The 19,449-nt window shown below is 39.1% G+C and overlaps 1 protein-coding gene across 1 annotated transcript in view; it reads left to right on the forward strand.

The window, feature by feature from the left end:
• The window catches only part of HYDIN (HYDIN axonemal central pair apparatus protein), a 6,673,197-nt gene that overhangs the window by 4,039,464 nt on the left and 2,614,284 nt on the right, over positions 1–19,449 (forward strand). The window contains exon 47 of the mRNA XM_044079523.1: positions 12,412–12,626. Within this exon, the coding sequence (XP_043935458.1) occupies positions 12,412–12,626 (215 nt within the window). The remainder of the gene's footprint in view (positions 1–12,411; positions 12,627–19,449) is intronic.

Genomic DNA, 19,449 nt, shown 5'->3' on the forward strand with positions numbered 1-19,449 from the left:
ACAGCACAGTGATAACCATTTAGGAAATAACCCAATTAAGACACTCTCCCAGAAGCCATAGGGGTTATAGATGTTATAGAGTTCATTTTAAAGCTTTTCCCAAACTTTTAATCCAACAGTAACCTAAATAAAATTCATGAGTAAGAAAAAGAATTGCAGTCTTAATTTTTTATTTCAGTGAAGACATCAATTACACCCAAGGCTTAATGTTCAAAGCTGACAAAATTGTAGCTCACAATAAACTAACAAGCCACTTTGTTGTGAGGATACACAGATCCTGTCTTGGAATACTGCCTGCCTCCCTAATCCCCCCAAAAAGACAGTCACTGCCTACGCATCCCTCTGGTGTTAGATTGGAATGAAAGCAAAGGTTCAAATGACCACAGTCATGTATTTCAAGTGATTGCTGCAATACATATACATAGCAAGCCTCCTCACTTCTCAACCCTAACCCCCAAAGGTAGCCAACTGTACACATGCCTGATGTTTGATTGTGAGGAAAGCGGGTGCAGTTGATAGCAGAGGCCATTATCAGTTTTATCCTAACAAGGTCATATCACAGCCCTGTTCAGGTTAAAGAACATAATCAAAAAATTAAATCATTTTTATCTCCTCATTTTTGCCCAACAAGAAACAGCTTTTGCGGGCCCACACACAGTCAAGGATGAATAAGGGACCCCCTCTGTATCCATTTATACAGTCTGGGGAGTGGGGGACCAACAGATTCCTAGAAGCTCTTAGTGTCTGAATGTCCTGTGATATATTTTATGCCTTACTTTTAAAATATAATTACTTGTTAGCTGCATTTTTGTACTGATACCCCTCAGAAAAACGTCTGTGTACCGGCATTATTGGATGTGTGCACTGATACAAATCAGTGATATTTTTTTATACACACACTCATGCATAAGTCACAGCAATACTAGTTTTGTACTTATTTCAGCAAATAACAATACATTGTGCAATACTGGTACTGCCACATCAGATCTGTGACTGCTGTTTAGCAGTCATCAAACAGCAGGACTTTATCTCATTGAGGAGTAAATGAATACTTGTCACTGTCCCTGATTTCACAGATATTCCTTGATTTTTGTCTCATAATTTTGCTCGGTCCTTCATAAAAAAAATAAAATAAAAAGTTTTATTTGCAGGCAAATCATTTAAGATTACAAACTGTCAGAAAATCCAGCCATCATAGTTTTATACTTCTTGATGTCCAAAAAATGCATGCTGAGGCAAAATGTGCTATTCTAGTAAAATTTAAGTGAATTAGAGCAATATTTAAAATATGATCCAAATTTTGAACCTTTATTCTGCTATTATTTTTGGCACTGAGCAGAATTCTTCAGCAAAGACATTGAAAGTTACATTATCTGGTGTTCTGGCAGCATTTATTAAACTCTCGAAAGCTAAACCATCCTTGAAGATCAGAAGCATTAGCTCTTCTGAAACTCTATGGTGTGCACTAAAATCAGTCACTCAGGCTGCTGATCTCTCTCTAGTTCTAACCTTATGCATGTTTATTATTAGCTTTATCCTAACAGGGTCATATCACAGCCTGGTTCAGATTAAACAGTACAAGCAAAAATTAACTACATTTTTTTCTCCTCATTTTTTCCCCAACCAACAGGAGCTTTTGTGGGGTCCCCACACAGTCAGGGATTATTAAGGGCCCCCCTGCAGCCACAGGTATTGTAGGTACCTACAGCTAGCTATGTTGTTTGTTTTAGTGGAGAGGATGTCTACCAGCAGGGTTTAACTAAGCCAGTGGTATTATGTTAGTAGTAAAACATTTAATGGAATTGTGAAGCCTGTTACTTGACAAAACACTGTTACTATAACTAAAGATCTTTGACTTTTGAAGGAGATAAAAATAAGAGTTATTATTACTCCCCCCATTTATTAACCATACAAGATTGCTGTACTAGCTTTTGTTGGTTTAACAGACATGTTACAAAATATCAAGATAAGATAACTTGCTGTGGTTGGGGGTCACCCAAGACCGGGGGGCCCCCAGCGACCGCAGGGTTCGCTGGTGCCTAAAGCTGGCTATGGAGCCTTGGTTTCTTTAATGGCATATTGGAAAGGGGTGGACTCTAGAAGTATTTTAGAGGCAGCTACATGGTCCTCTGTTTTACTTTTAAAAGGCATTACAAACTGAATTCCATTTCTAAATCCAGGATGGGCTTTGCTAGGACAATTCTCCAGGGGCTCCAGGATTCATATGCTTCCTCCTCCTCCCAGGTTAATTAGGCTTTGGTAATCACCCCATATAGCCTAAAGGCAACTGCAGCATTGGGAATGATGAACATAGTACAGTTGTGTAAGATGCACTTATCCATAGCAGTAGATTTTCAAATTCCTCACTGCAGCAGTCACTGCACCCTCCTCCACACTTTTGTATATAGTTAGTTGCTGGGCTATAAAGTTATTTGTTGTTGTATATATCTTTCAGAGGTTCAGGAAGAGTGTTCTTCTTTATTTTGGGGTAGAAATTCCTGAAGAATTCTTCACTCTGACTGCTGATTTCCATGCGCAGGTCTGTCCAATCAGCAGTCAGTGTGAAGATGTGGGAAGGAGTCACAACTTTTGGAAGTCAGCTGACTGTTGTCTGTTGGGCAGGGCACAACCCATATAGCCTAAAGGCTACTGGAGCAGTGAAGAATTTGAGCATCTACTGTTAGAGATAAATGCAACTTACAGAATTGTACTTTATATTTAGTGTCTTGTGATTTTTAATTATTTTTAAATGGGAGCATAATATTTAACTTTTGTGATAAACTTATTTTAAACTCTTTCTGAGGGGAAAATTTGTTTAATTTATTCTTGGGTTCTGAGGTGAGTGTTTAAAGTCTTATATACTTTGTTTTTACCAGTAGGAGGGCGAGTTACTTTTTTACTGCTTACCTCTTCTACCGACTACTGCTGTCAGGCATCATTTTCAGCTTAACCATTGAACAACCTACCAGTTCATCAAATCTTCATTCTTCCAGTCTCAAAAAGAAGAAAATTACTATACAGTCTTTGCCACAACAGCAGTCTGCTAAAGTGTCTCAACTACAGATGGGTGAATCTGCTGTGGCTAAAATGGTTCCTCGGACCACTCATCTTTTTTCTCTGGCTCCTACTGGTGTTCTTCCTGCAGCCACTATAGAGAAGGGGTTAGGAGTGTCCTCTGTGTTTTTTGGAGTGACCTTGTTGCCAAGGGAGAGAATGCCACTTAGCAACCCAAAAAGCTATGCCATCCCCAGGGAGGATTTTCCTAGTAAATGTGGGTCTATTTCTTCAGAAAAGCAACAAAAAGATTTATGTATACACCCTTCTGTTTCTCTGGACAAGAGTGTTTTTTCTGTGCTTAGTCCAGGGTTTATTTCAGGCTCTTGATCCATTCTGTAAGGCTGTTTCTGGTAAAAGATAAAGTGATTCTTCGTTTTTTGAACAGATTCAAGAGAATGAACCTTCAAGTGAGAGTGAAGGGGCAGATTTTGTTTCATTTCCACATATTTATGATTCATATTCTGAAGAAAGTTTAGCTTCGGTCAGTGCCTTTGAAGGATTCTCTTTCCCTGAAGCTATTTCAAGAATTAATCAGTTGTTTCATTGGGACATGAATGTTTCTCAGTCCCTCAGGAAGTATTATGTTTTCTTACAACTGATATTTCCATACTCCTTTCCTCTCTTCTTTCAGCTTCAGAGGATGTTTTTTCACAACCTGTAACTTGCAAGACAGCCAGTCTGCTGCCCTAAGAAAACAGACAGACAGTATAAAGTTCCTCAAGCATTATGTTTTTATATATTCATCCAACATCAGACCCAGCACCATTTGCTTTAGTGATTTCAGCTGCTGTTTAACATTTTTGTTAATACTAATCCTGCTCCTTCTGACAATGATAGGAAGGCTTTTGATAGATTTGTTAAAAAGTGTATTCTTCAATAATTGTTTTTAATTTTCTCAACTTTCAAACTTACATATTCTCCTGTGAGAATATGAATGGACGAACACTCTTACTGGAATAGTGACAGGTACTGCACTAAAGTCCTTGTTAGGGCTACAGAGGTCCTCCTCAGGACTAAACACACCACAAAGGTTCTTCTCAGAACCAAAACAGTCCTCCTTAGGACTACAAAAATCCTTCTCAGGACCAACCCCACCACAAAGGTTCGTCTCAGAACCACAACAGTCCTCTTTAGGACTAAAAAGTTCCTCCTCAGGACCACCTCTCCACACCACAAAGGCCCTTATAAGAGCCAAAACAGTCTTCAAGACTACAAAGGCCCTTTTAAGAGCCACAATAGCTTTATCCAAAACCACATACGAATTACCAAGTCCTTTTCAGGACTCAGACTTGGACCTCCAGGAGTAACAACTATTCCAGTAAGAGTGTTCTTCCGTCCAGATTTTTTCCCACCACACTAGTGGGTTACACTCTAACAGGAAGCGGATACCACCCACTGTTGTGTTGGTTCACTCAACCTGTGAGAATATGAGGAATGTTTTTGGCACCTGTTTCCTCTTCAGATGGGAAATTTGCTTTGGAACTTGGCTGAATTTAGGATTCTGCTAATGGAGTGCTGCTACTTCTGGAACTTTTATGAAGATATTTGCCTGTCTGCATTCTCAAAACCTCCCAGATGATGTCAAAAATGAAATTTTAAATTTTCTCTTGGATAGAGAGTTAGTTTTAGACCATCTGCTGCAGAGGTCCTTCTTAAGAGTGATGAAAGAGGTATGCTGATTCATGGGATCCCTCAGTTTTTAAACCTTCCCTTTCCAAGTTGCCTAAGGTATTTAATGGTTCCCCCTACTACCTTCTTTTTAAAGGCAAATTAAACTGACCCAGCAAGATGCTGGTGAGCAAACATTTTAAAAAGCTATGAGAGGGAGCTTTCAAAACTGCAGGAACCCCCCCCCCCCCCAGAACTAGGACAGTCTAATAAGTCTGTGTGACTATTTACAAGACTCTTCCCCCCAACCCTGGCAAACCCTTAATTTATTGAGGTTACTTTTGGCATCGGAAGTGTTACCTCCCAACCCACACTTTTTAGATGGACCCCCCCACTTGCCAGATTTAACTTTTCCTTCCTGTCATGGAGCATTGGCTCTCTTCCTACTCCTCCTTCAGGGGAATGATTTTATTTGTAAATTATTCTGATTCCCCATTCTAAATATTATCCCTTCTCTTTTTGTTGACCTTATTTTCCATTTGAGTTTTCTGGTAACCTTAGATTAAAAAAAGGCATATCATCATGTATAGAAATCCACACTTCAGATATTTTAGAGGTTTTCTGTGTCTGGATCATACTGTGTTTTTCGCTGCATTACCCTTTGGTCCATCCACTGTTATAATGGTATTTACAAACTGTCCAACTCCTGCGATATTCTACTGCAGGCTGCAAGGTGTAAACATGTTAACTTATTTAGGCAGTTTTCTGGTTCACCACATTTTTTCTAAATCCAAGTCCTCCCATTCTCCCTCTCAGCTATTTTTCTGGAAGAGAAAAGACAGACCAAATCACATAAACTAAGATATATTACCACTTCTAAATGTTCTCAACTCTCTCATTCCTTTTTGGTTCTTGAGACCTTTGCAAGGGTTGGCAGTTTACACCACAGTGTTGTGGTACATAAACAAGCAAGGTGGAACTATTTCTTACCCTCTATGCAGTCTAGGCATGGTAGGCTGAGATATAGCTTTTCAGTACAATATCACTCTACAGACATATTAAGTACTGGCAAAGCAAAAGTGTGTGACATACAAACTGAGCAGGTCCAGGACAGACCCTCTCTAATAGAATTTGTTTCAAGGGGTCTTCCAATAGTTGATCCTACTGTGGGAAATACTCAGATATATCTTTTGCCTCTTACTCTTAGCTATCAGTTAGTGAAATTGTGCTACAGTTTCCCATCCTTGAATGCCTAGAAGACCAATGATTTTGTCTTTTCCCTGGATAAGAATATGCCTGTGTGCCTTTCCAATATTATCCAGAGTCATTCTGAAGATTCAGAAGGACTCTACAAAGATCTTTGTGGGAACTCCCTTCTGGCTCAGGCAACAGTGGTTCTCCCTTTTTTTGGGTTCAGAGATTCATAGGTCAGTACCATGCTAAATGTTTTTGCAGACCACTTTTAGTCTAGCCATATACTCTGTTTGAAGTTTGGAATTGCCTGTTTCTTTCGGTATTTAGATTAACCTTATCAATTCATGGACAATATATTTTCTCTAGTGGTAGTAACTATGGTCATATTCTAGATATTTAGAAAGTCACCAGTCATGGGTTAAATCATTTAGGAGCTGCCTCTGTCCATTAGTAGTACGGAGGCAGCTCTGGAATAAATTTCCTATTACCTACATGAGATGGGAACTTGAAGATGAATAGGGATTAGCTTTGTTTTACATAGATGGTGAGTCTTTTCCAGGATAGTGAAGTTCTCTGCAAGATGTACTGCTCCCTCCAAACCTTTCTGTTAATGATGCAGAACAGATTTAGATCCCTGGAATGAGTGTTTCTGATGTCACAACAGGGATTCTGTGGCAGTCCATGTAGGGCAAATTTGTTTAAGCTTAACATACTTTTTGTAAGGTATCGCTGCGGGTGTTCAGTTGCTGCAAGTCCCAGGACAGATACGTGCCAAAGGGGGGCAATATACTCACTGATTGTCCTTATGGGGGCTGTGTAAAAGTGGCCGATGACATCTTTGGACCTGGAAATAATACCTTTGCTAATGAGTTGTGTGATATAGAAGGATTTCCCGACCACTGTGGACACATGTTGGTTGAAAGTTAGTCACTGTCCACATATGTTCCCAGATCCGTAATAAGTGGGTTGACTCATAGCAGGTGTTATCAATCTGGTAGTTCCTCATGGCAGTCTGTTTCCCAAAGGATATTATAGTGCTTTTTGGCATTTAGCTTTTGAGCATGATCCTGGCACCTGTTTTGTTTGGGATAAGCCTTTCTGCGGGATGGCTAAAAGTTTTGGGGTTTGATAATTGCAACCAGCGTACATTTATCTGCAAACTTGGTGAGTCATTGCCCCTTAGTATTGGCTATAATATCTGAGAAATAGATGCCAAACAGGAGAAGTCCCAGGACTGAGCTGTAAAAAACTCCACTGGTGACTGGTTTTGTAAGGAAGGGCAGCTTTACCTATTTTGATTTTCTGCATTTATTTTTGTGAGACAGTTGGTGACCCATTGGGTGACATAGGAGTTTTTCTAAGTTTAAGTTTTTATATAGTGCGAGAATAGGGGATTGTATCAAAAGCCTTAGCCAAGTCTAGGTAGGTGGTTTATCCTATTTTACCTTCATCCGTAGCTTTTGTAACCTTTACAGAAAAATCCACCAGGTTGGGTAAGCATGACCTGCCTTTAACAAATCCAAACTGAAATGGGTCCAGTGTTTGGAGGTTCCATTTGCCCTTATTAATTAATTAATTGTATGATAATGCTTTCCATGACTTTAAATATGAGGCTAGTTAGACTTTTGGGCCAATAATTTTTTGGGTCCATTTAGGGGCCTTCCTTGTGTAGGGGAATAACTGTTCTTCATTCAGATGGTACAAAATCCATATGGAGGCTAAGCTTGAACATTGATGTTATGGATGTGGCTAAATCATGCTTCATGCTGTTTAATATGCATCCAGAGATATTGTGAAGGCCCACTGATGCAATATTAGAGAATGTTTTCAAGACTTGGTCTTGCGTGTTGTTTCAGGGCTTTCTTGGGGGACAGATGGAAGCATATTGAGAGAGGTAAAGTCTGAGCTGAATTTATCAGCCAGTAGGTTAGCTGTATTTCCCAACTTCTGTGAAGGTAGCACTCATTGCAGCACATTGCTGTGCCATGCATTTGAGACTGCTAACATAACTAGAAAAATGCCTCATGGTTTTCTTTAGCTTGGGTGACTATTTTCTTCTCAATTTTATTTTCTCTTCAAATTTGGCATTGGTGGATTTGATTAAACACCTGAGTTGGTTTAACTTAATGATGAGTACTCTCTCTTTTTGGGTGTTACTCTTCTTAATTTTGACCAAAATTCTCTTCCTTTTATTATGTAGCTACTTTATATTATTGTTCCATCAGGGGTACAGGAGACAGCCATGTCTATGCAACTGCTTTCATGCTGGTAGTGTTTGGTGGTGCAACTTCAATGTATTTAACATAGTTTTCTGGGTTTGGTGGGGTTTGAAGTTTGCCAGTGAGTCACTTAGGAGTAGATAATTTGTCTTAAAAGTTTCTAAAGCAGCCATGGGCGGAAGGGGCCTCTGGCAGCTTTACAATCTCACCTAATAAGGGATGATGATATATAATGAGTGGTGCAAGATGCTTCCATATTGGTAAATACATCTAAAATGTTGTTCTCCCAGTAGGTACTTAGACTGATTGTTCCAGGGTGTGTACCTTTACAAAGTCCAGGAATTTCTGTGCTTGTGCTCTTGTGATGGTACACCAGCACAATCAAGTAGTTAAAATCACCTAGGAAAATGGTATTGGGTTTAATACTGAGATACTCCAGTTCTTGTAAATAGGCATTGTGGCTTACTTATTTTGGTATGGCCAGGGGCATTTACTGCAAGTTCCTCACAGACTTGATCTACTCATGGAAGACCAGGGGAGGTTGAAACATCCTGGCCACGTCCACTATAACTGACAGCCTGGATGGTAGAATATTAATATCGTTTAGGTACCTTGTTTTATGAGGGTGTGCAGCAGGTATTACACGAGGCATCATATCTTGCTACTGGAGAATCATTTATTCATAACTGGAAAAGGTTTTTAGTTAGTGCCACAAAAATAACTAGCACCCATCCTGAACTATTGTTTCTGTGGTTCTAATTTATTTGTGTGAGTTACTATCCTATGGCCAGTCCTACTTCTTGATCAGTGTTCATTTGTCAGCCATATCAGCATGTCCACCCATGGATCCCCCTCTTTCAATGCAATCTTATGTGAAAATGTTTTTGAAAGAGGTGTTGGATACTGATCCTTGTAGAATACATTTGTCTCCTTCTTGGAACTTTAATTTGCTGTTAGAATAGCTAGCTCTTCTTCCATTTGAAACAGCTCTTCAGGGAGATTTGAGGTTCTTGATATGGAAAACAGTCATTGTTGTGACCTCTGCAAAAAGTAAGGTTGCAGGGTCTTAAGTTGGGTCAACCTTATCCAGTTTTCCATAAAAAGAGTTTAAGAATTTTACCTTCATTTATGCTTGAAGTGATATCAAAGTTTCCTTAAGTTATCTCTCTGTCTTCCATCCGTAACCTAACATTGAGGGAAAAAGGATATTACTTACCTTGAATGTCCACAGACAGCTCAGGCACCATGTTGACAGAACATTTTTTTTCTGAATTTCTGATCAGTTGTACATTTCTTGTAAATATATAAAATGGGACAACCTGTATTAATGCAGACTATTTCCAAATGATTGCTTAGTGGTATTACTTTTTGTTATACGTACTGCAGCAAAACTATTCTGTGCAGGATCAAGGCTCATTCTTCCAGAGTCTTCGCCTTTATCTGTGGAATTTTGGAAAGGGTTGTATTCTGGAAGCTTTATAGAAGCAGAAACTGGGTCCTCTGTGCACTATAAACTAGATTCTTTTTCCAGGTGGAGAAGGTGCTTTGCTAGTACCATTGTCTAGAGATCCCTGGGCCCTCATCCTTCCTCCTCCTCTCAGTCATGCTAAGCTATGGTAATCTACTCATATGAAAGAGCATAGTACAGTTGTGTAAGCCAACTTACCTTAACTGCAGATGTTCGAATGCTACAGTAGCCACTCCCTCCATTTCCTATATTTTTGTATGTGTTTTATGCAAGGGTAGGGACATTTAATATTATGTTCCTAACAGTGCCCTACTCAGGGCTTTAGATTCCCTCTCTCTTCATTGGCATAAAAGCTTCGAAGGGTTTGGTATTCATCTTGGCTCTAGATGACTAATGGCACGGCCTTGGAAGGGTGCCCTAAAGCTTTGGAAGCTGGCCTGCTGGTATATCCTTGGCAGGACATAACCAGTATAGCAGGCTACTGCACTAGTGATCTTTCAAACATCTAGTGTTATGCTCTGTTTACTTACCCAACTGTGCTTTCTGGGGTAGCTTCTTAGTTGTCTTTGAACATGCATGGTATGCAAGTATCTGTCCAGTATTTTGGTAGCTTGGGTAGAAGACTGATAGCTCAGTAGATTGGTTCAAAAAAGCAACACATTTTATTTATTTATTTTATTTTACATTTGTTGACCGAGATAGTCCAACTGGATACATGTCCATTTTCAGCTGAGACCCGGGGAGAAAAGCTCCACAATAATAATATTAATAATAGTAGTAATAGTAGAATAATATTCCAAGAGAGCAAAGGATAAAGATACAATATGTCAGATAGTGCAGCACAGTAGGAACACTTATACATATGCAAAATGTTAATAGAGTGGGAGAAGAAATAGAATCAGTACACAAATTTAGAGCACATTAGGGCAACAACAGTATCGAGAAATGTCAAACTCAGCAGGCATAACTGTACATTAAGGAATAACACATCAGATGGGTGGCACATCTCTTTGCTGATAGTCTACTAGCTAAGAAAAGACCATAAATGTTAAATTGAGTTTGTCAGGGTTTAGGCATGAACAGAGCCAGTTAGCCCTTAAGTATTTTTGAGGCCTTTTTTAAATAGGGGAAGAGATAGTTCTTGGGTAAGGTTTACAGGAAGAAGGTTCCAAGTTTTACCCACTGAGTTAGCAAACAGGGAATCACCTGCTGTATTACTGGATGTTAGGTTCATAGGTTGGTACTAGGCTATCAGCCCTAGGGCCTATGCAAGCCTAGCCTTAACAATTCCCTGGATATTTCTTCCCACAATATTTACTTCTCTGGACCCCTGTCTGGCAGGGTGACTGACATGATCCCTGGGGTGAATTTCCTATCGCCCATCCAATCATCAAGGTTCCTTTTGAAGAGGGCCAATGAGGCGCTCTGCTTGACATGTATGGGCAGTCTATTCCAGAGTATGGGGAGTCTCTGGGTCAAGAACCTACCCTCCAGCATGTTTTGTTCATTGTGATGACAAGGTTTAGATCCCTGGAGCGTGTGGCTCTGAGGGATTGGGATTTCTTTAAGTGGAGCATGCCCAACAGCTCAGGGTTTGACATGGCCTGGACTGATAGCTTGTTGGATGAACGAAGTAGCCTGGTAGCGTTGTGTAGGCTAATTATACTTTTAAGGCTAGGGGTTTTGTCCAGATGGTTAAGTCTTTTGTGAGCTACTGTGAGCTGGTTAAGCTTTAGTAGGGAAGGAAATTCCAGTCAGTCAGGTTCAGTTAGGTTTTTGCAGTGGTGTGTTCTTTATGCCATACCTGTGGTGAATCTAGCTATATGATAGTTTGCCAAGGTTAGTTTTGGCGAAGCATAAAGGAGAGTGGAGAGAAGATAGCACACCTAGCATAAGGGGTTAGGAAAGCTTTGGCCTTATAGAGGGATCCTATTTTTTTGTTAACGTACTTAATCGTATGGTCTATTGCGCATCAAATTTGAGGTTAGTATCTATAATTACTCCAAGGAGTTTAGTTTGGCTATCAGGAGAGATGATTGTACCATTGTTAGATTTAATAGTAAATAATGGAAGAGTGGATCTAGAGGTGGGAGAGAAAAGCAGCAGCTTGGTTTTGTTTGGATTCAAGAGAAGTTGTCGATCAGTTAGCCAGTTTTCTATACTGTTAAAAGTATTCTGTGTTAGGGATATCACACTGGCTGGTGAGGTGGAAGCACAAATCAACGTGGAATCATTGGCATACTGGATACATTGTGCCTTTGGGATAGTAGTATGAAGGTCATTTATGAAAATAGAGAAGAGGAGGGGACCAAGAATGGAGCCCTGAGGGACTCCTAAGGTGACTGGGAGATGTGATGACAGTTTGTCCTGTCATAAGACAACCTGCTGTCTACCCCATAGATAAGACTATCTTTGAGGGAAAAAAAGAGAATTAATCTTCAGAAACACCTTCTGTGAACTCTTCTTGAAGGGCATTTGCTAAGGGAAGGATTTCACACAACTTTACTTTCAGTGTGCTTAATAGAAAAAAGTAACCCCATCTGACATTTCATCAGTTTTGATGCAAATACTGTTCTCCCCCCATATCACAAATTTTAAGGATAGTGGCATTAATATGTATATTACATATTTAATAACACTTGCTGTGTGATAACCTAGTTATTACTGAAATAAGCCAGCAGACAGAAATTGATAAAAAGTCTTTGCTCTGAAGAAAGTTTCTTTATTTTCCAAAAGTATGCCATCTCAGCATTAGCTGAGATTTTCTGAACACTTTTTCCTACTTCCTGTAGGGTATAATCTGTTAAGTATATTGTGAATAATTGGTTGAAATATCCTCTAATGTATTCCTTGTTTTTATATAAGGAGGAGGAGGTAATTCCAGTGAAAGGAAAATCAAAAAAAGATAAAGCAGATACAGGACGTGACAGTCAAAAGGAGAAGCGACGTCCTCCAAGTCAAAAGAAGGGTCATCTTGGAAGTGATTCCCACTCACCTCCACCTGGCCGAACTCTCTCACCTCTCTCGGATGCAGAACAGAGCAGTACCACTGGAGAAGTTGTGCAAGATAAAATCACCAAGTAAGTCACCAGATTCAAAAAAAAAACATGTACTCTGCCTACTGCTCATTCACAAGTTTAAATGAGATGTTCTTATATACTTGCAGTTCAAAAAAAATGCTATGTATGTGTATTTCCTGGACATTAGGGCAAGACAGCAGTATAGCAGTGTATGGTTCACATTTAATGGGTGAAAGTACTGTTTCATTTTTTTTACTTAATCTTTGAAAAACAATGAAAGTTCTTTTGCAGTCATTGTGCAGCTTTCTTCCATACAACCTCTGTTGCAGAGGATAGATACAATGAGTGAATTACTGCATGGAATGAATGACTGAAAAAAGCGATTGATACAGTTAGGAGAAAGTCAGTAATTCTGATTTTTTTTTCACCTACTTTCCACTTTCTATTCATTTGCCTAAGCTCTGTATCCCTCTCTAAGACAATCTAAGTATGATAAGTAAAAATGTAGGGGTCTATATCACTTTATTGAAGACCCTATTTAGCGAATCGCTATTTGTCAAACTCACTTAATCAAAATCTAACTTCACCAAAGGATCTCTTCAGGAAATTTCTTCTCTGGGAAAGAAACTAATCGACCAGCTACCAACCGGCACAAAAAATACAAAATTTAAAACCCAGGAAAGTGGAGGACTTTGCCCCCCACACCCCACCCTAACTAAATATACCAACTCCAAGATTGCACTACATTGGGGAAAAAGACAAATTCCTGATGATGGTGAACCACTTTCTTTCCAGGGAAAAAAAATTTGCTGAAGAGATCCTTCGGCAAAGTTGGCTTTCAATTAAATGGGTTCGACAAATAGACAAATAGCGATTCACTAAATAGAATCTTTGATAAAGTGATATAAACCCAAAATGTATTACTTAGTTTTACTCTGATCCCTTCTGAAAGTCTGTCAAAGAAAATAATGAAAAAGCTTTGAGCTTCAGAGTTTGCTTGGCAGGCATTAAACATGACTTAAATAACACAGTACAGAGCTTAATCGGTGGTTTTGGTTACTTTTTCATTGTGGTTACTGGAGGAAACTGTTTTTCTGCTTGTTGGTAGATTTCAGCAACACAAAGAAGGGGCCATGTAATGTCACTTATACATTTTACTTAATTACATGTTAATGGTTTAGCTGAGGATACTGAGACTAAGGCTCTGGACTCTTTTTATGAAGTTTCTTACTTCTTTATTCACATAAGAATCAAGGCAAACAAAATGAAAAAAAAATCAACCATAACAGATGAAATACACCTTCTCTTCCTTTCACCCCTACAGTTGAGTTATACAGGCAGTTAATTACATATTTTTCACCATTAAACCATGACAAGTTCCTCAAGGGGTGGAAGATGGATAATTGTTATAGGTGCCATGGAAGATGGATAATTGTTATAGGTGCCAACAGCAGGGTGCTGATTGTTTGCATAGCCTTGAGTACATCGTGATAGTCAGTGTGTATGAATCAGGACATTTTTAGGTACTTCAAGAAAAATTAGACTCTGTCTTTCTCCTTTTAGATAGGAAGATTTGGTTATTTTGAATTTATAAAAGAGACACGACTCTGTGTTGTTTTGGTTGTGATTATTATTAGAAACCATTACAGTACTTATTTTTCATGTTTCTAAATCTATCCTAGCTGAAACCACAAAAAAATCTGTGCTATTATGTAAGGCACAATTTCAGTTGCTAGACCGTGATGACATTATGAGATCTGGTCTGCCTTCTTGTATAAATAGGACAACAGTCTTTGAATATGCCTTCAAACATGAATGTGTTTTATATGTGACAGGTTAGCAATACTTAGTTGTATTTTCCCCCTTACTATGAATGTTAGCATTCATGTTTGGTTGCTCTATATGTTGTCATGGTGCTCTGAATGATGTTATAAACCATCTGAAGCCCCAAACACAAAGTCTGTTGGACTTCCAGAGATCTTCAATCAAACTTAGAGGTGAATCATCAAAGCAAAGAGCAAAATACAGGAAAAAATATAAATCCACCAGTGCCAACACTAAATCTGATGAAAGTATTATTATTAAATAGACTTTGAAAAGCTGAGATAAACAAGTTATTAACAAAAGTGCCAAAAATATTTCCTTAACAGCCTCTGCCGCCATATGATAAGACCTTAGTTGTTACCTTTGTCAGCACCTACATATTAGTATCTCCTGTGATCAAATTGGAGGGGTAAAAACAGTGAAAAATTCAAGCTAGGCTAATTTGATTGCATTTAACTAGGCTTTTGCTTTAATGTAACCTTCTTTTAAATGTAAGGGAATATTTTAACATAGTACAGGAAATCATGAATGGGTAGCGTTCGAAAGACATGCGTGTGTAAATGGGCGTGCCTTCGTTGAAGGTTGGGCGTTGAGCTGGCACCTCGGAGTTTTGAAAAAATCTACTGCCAATCATTAGCGGACCGGAGTTGCGCTGTGGTGACCCCTTACCGGGAAAAAAGCCGAAAAGACAGACAAACAGGAAATCTTGAATGAAAGGGAAAGGACCTACTTTAGTACCTTGATCAGAATGTCAGTTTATTGATAGGATGCAGAGGTACAGAGTTTTGAGACATTTTTAAAGGTTCAGGAAAAACACAAAGAAAATAAGAACTCCTTCCCCTAGCTCATCTTGTAAAGATGAAGGTTTTTATATGATGCAGATTCATTCTACTACTACTACTCAGGATTCTGTCAAGAATTCTTCCTCTAAGTCTATGTGATCTTCTGCAGACATTATTGTTTTATGGGGAGATTTTATGGGATAGTTCTTCATCTGTTCTAGGGAATACTGACAATAGATGCAGAATGATGAGGAGGTTTGCAGATTCAAAGTAGACCATTCTGCCACTGTATAATATTTGAAGATTTTTTTTTTCAAAGCAAATTATTAGTGTTCAGATACACAGAGTCATGCCATTGCAAAAGCTGATAGATTATAGAAGTTCTCAGTGGATAAACAGAATTTCTACAAGTTACACTGCTATTTCTTGGAGTGGCTAATGTGCTTTATCTGCTACTATTCCTTTTATCTGACTGTCATTGCTTTTTCAGGCTGTAGGCAAGCTGGTATAGCCTGGTCAGTCTTCATGCTTGTGGAGCCTGTTCATCTGAAGAATGTAATAAGGTCACTTGATTTTTCAGTAACACAGTTGACAGTATCAAGTCAACATCACCTCCTTCTGCCTGCATGGGTGAGTGAGTTTTCAGGATTCTTGGTCTAACTTTCGAGATCCCAGCTTAATAAGTTCTCATGTCTGATTTGGGGCGTGTGTTTTACAACATGTGGCCTGGATCGTTTCCTTCTAGTTCAGCTGCTTCTTGATGGATGTCCTTGGTCCAATCATTTTTTTCTGATATTGTAGTTTCTTTAACATTTATAACACCAATATTTAGATTAATTATCTTCCAGCTCAACAGCCTCCTCTAACATTATTGCAGTCTCTATTATAGCAATTAATTCCAAATGTGTAGAAGAAATTGAGTCAGAAAAAGCTTTGTGTTACTTCCCCTCCCCACAGCAATCAGTTCAGATATAAACTTGTTATAAAAAATCCAGTTATCAAAACAGGTCTTTGATTTGGGAAGTTCTATAGAGCCAAATCCTTATTTGTTGACAGTTGCTGACTTATCACTGCTAGATCATATGTTCCAGCTCTTATGTATTCTTCCCATTTGCCGACAAACTTAGTTACTCCAAGCCATCACAAATTACAAGTGTACAGTAGAATTGTCATACTTGATGGCAGCCACAGCAGCAAGGCTCATCATTCTCTCTCCCTTTAGGACCACACATGACTTGAATTCACTCACTATCTTACCTCAACTCATCTTTGTCTTCTACGCAATCTACTTTATTATCCAAAATGATCATCTTTATCAGAGATTAAGTGCCTACCCGACCAAAAAGTCCTAAAGGAAAAATGTGTATACTTAAAATTTCAGTTCTGGATCTGCAAACTTTAGAACTTCCTCCCACTTAAAATTAGGAGCACAACTAACACAGAAGATTTTCAGTCTGTGCTAACAGACCACCTTCACAGCAAATGGACATGCAACTGTGATGTAACACAAATTCTTCCAATACTCACATTTTGTTAATGTACTAATCTTACTTCTAGTTAAAGTATTGTTTCCTTCTGATATCTGCATTTCATAGCCTGTATTTTAATGCCTTCTTGATTCAGATTATGCATATTATCAATATTTTGAGCAATGTGTTTCCATTTTTGAGAAGTTTACTGTATTAAAACATATTTTCAGTATTATATCTGTTTCCCATGTATGATGATTTCCACCTATGTACTCTCTATATCTGTTGTCTACATTTATTTTTTTAAATAATCTTGGAACCCATTCCCCAGGGCTCCACTAAAAAAGAAACTTCCGAGCTAAAATAAATAAATAAATAAAATTAGTATTAATTTTGGGCTGCATCATTCTTGATAATGCATGTGGTAGGCCAATCTGTTTGGTTAACAAAAAAAAAACCCTTACATAAGAAAAAACTATTGCTAGTCATTGGTGATTTTTGTGTTGACACCTTTATTAAGTTAACACTTAAAACACAGGTGCACATGCATTAATAGAAAAGAAAACAAACCATATTAACATTTGTAATATCCATGCATTATACTTTGCATTTTGCTTTTTTCTTAACAATTATTCCCTCTAACATTACATAATTTGCACAATTCCCTTAAACCTTACTCATCCTCCTGAACATTACTTTTCGTATATTGCTCAAACAAATGCCATTTGTTTTATGTAATTAGCTCCTTCACTTTTGTAAATATTTCACCTCTAGTTCATGTATTTATTTACAATATTCAGTACTTCAGTTACAGTTGGTTTAGATGCTGCATTCCATTTTCTAGTAACTTTTTTTTTAACTGCTAATAGCATTAAACTTGGTAAGGTCTTACTATGTCTAGGCAATTCAGATCATGTGTCCCAACTCAAAAGAATAATTTCTGTAGTTACAGCCATTTGCTCCCCTAACCTTTCTGATAGAGTACTCTGTAGGGAATTTTTAAATTTCCTAACTTGTTTCACTCTCAATAAACATGCTTCCCATTAGCTTCCAGTTACCTCTCTCTTTTCCATCATCCGTACTGAATTTGTCTTAGCTCATGCTTCTTGAGTTAGTTCTACTGTGCCACTTGGCTGTGTTTACAACAATTACTGTAGGTGATTTTTCTCTTTCACTATCCCTGCAACATAGGTTCATAGGTTCATAGGTAGATACTAGGCTATCTGCCCTAGGGCATTTATAAGCCTAGCCAGAGTGTATTTGGCTTCCACCTCCCTATTAGATTAGCCTACTGTGCCTCTGTAAAGTAGGTCACAGAAGGTACCCTTTTAAGATTAGTTTACTATGCCTCTGTTTAGCAGGGACACAGGAGAAATCCCAGGGGTGAATTTGCAATTTCCCATCCATGCGTCCAAATTTTGCTTGAAGAGGGTCAGCGAGGGGCTATGTCTAACACGAATTGGGATTCTATTCCAGAGTGAGGGGAGGTTCTGGGAAATTAATCTGTCCCTGCAGCATGTCCTATTTATTTTTGTGCTGAGGTTTAAGTCCCTGGAGCATGTAGCTCTAAGGGACTTGGATTCTTTGAGGTGGAGCATGTTCTTTGAGGTGGAGCATGTCCATTAATTCTGGGTTTGACATGGCTTTGTACGTCAGGCATAGATCGCCTCTGAGTAGGCGGTAAGCAACTGAGTAGAGCTGGAGTTTCTTTAGTCGAGCTGCATAGGACATCTGTTTGTAGCCCATGATCCTCTTGGTGAGGTACTTTTGGGGTCTCTCCAGTTGCTGCAGGTGTCGGGTAAGGTACATCCCAAAAGGGGCATTGTATTCAACTATGGGCCTGATGAGTGACGAGTAGAGGTGCACAATGACCTCTCTTGATCTAGATGCGAACCCTTTCGTGATAAGGTGGGCTATATAGAAGGTCTTTCTAACCACTTTGGCAACGTGATTATCAAAGGAGAGATTACTATCTACGTTGGTCCCCAAATCTCTAATTACTTCTTCCATACTTAATGGATTACCACCTATGTGGTAATTTGTGGGCACCTTGTTTTTCCCAAAGGGGATGACTATGCACTTTTTAGCATTTAGCTTGAGGCCGTGGTTCTGGCACCAAGCATCCGTCTCTGTGAGACCCTTTTGGAGGATGCTTGTGTCAGCTGGAGATTCGATTATGGCCCCCAGTTTGCAGTCATCTGCGAACTTTGTTAGCCATAATCCCCCCATGTTAGCCTGAACCACAGAGAAGTATATACCGAACAAGAGAGGTCCCAGAACTGAGCCCTGTGGGACGCCACTTGTAACTGGTTTGGATTTGGACATGGCACCTGCGATTCTGACCATGTGGGTTCTATCTCTGAGCCAGTTTGCAACCCATCTTGTGATATAGGGGTTGATATTTAAGCCGGTAAGCTTATTTATGATGCCCGTGTGGGGTATTGTGTCGAAGGCTTTTGCAAGGTCCAGGTAGGCTGTGTGGACTACCTTGCCCTCATCTATGGCTTTGGTAACTGTTTCAAAGAAATCAACTAGGTTTAAGAGGCAAGATCTGCCCTTAGCAAAGCCGAATTGGGTAGGGTCCAGTGTCTGGAGGCTCCCAATGTCTTTGTTTATGAGTTCCATGATAATACGCTCCATAGCTTTACAGACCAGACTAGTCAGGCTTATGGGGCGATAGTTTCCGGGGTCCGTTGTGGCACCACCTTTGTGGAGAGGGACCACTGGAGCTGTACGCCATTCTTTGGGTACATATCCTGTAGTAAGGCTAAGTTTGAACAGTGACTTAATGTGAGGGTTCAGTTCTTC

This window comes from Protopterus annectens, chromosome 8.part0 (genome assembly GCF_019279795.1).
Source record: "Protopterus annectens isolate FY-2018-M chromosome 8.part0, PAN1.0, whole genome shotgun sequence".
NCBI classification, from domain to species: domain Eukaryota; kingdom Metazoa; phylum Chordata; order Ceratodontiformes; family Protopteridae; genus Protopterus; species Protopterus annectens.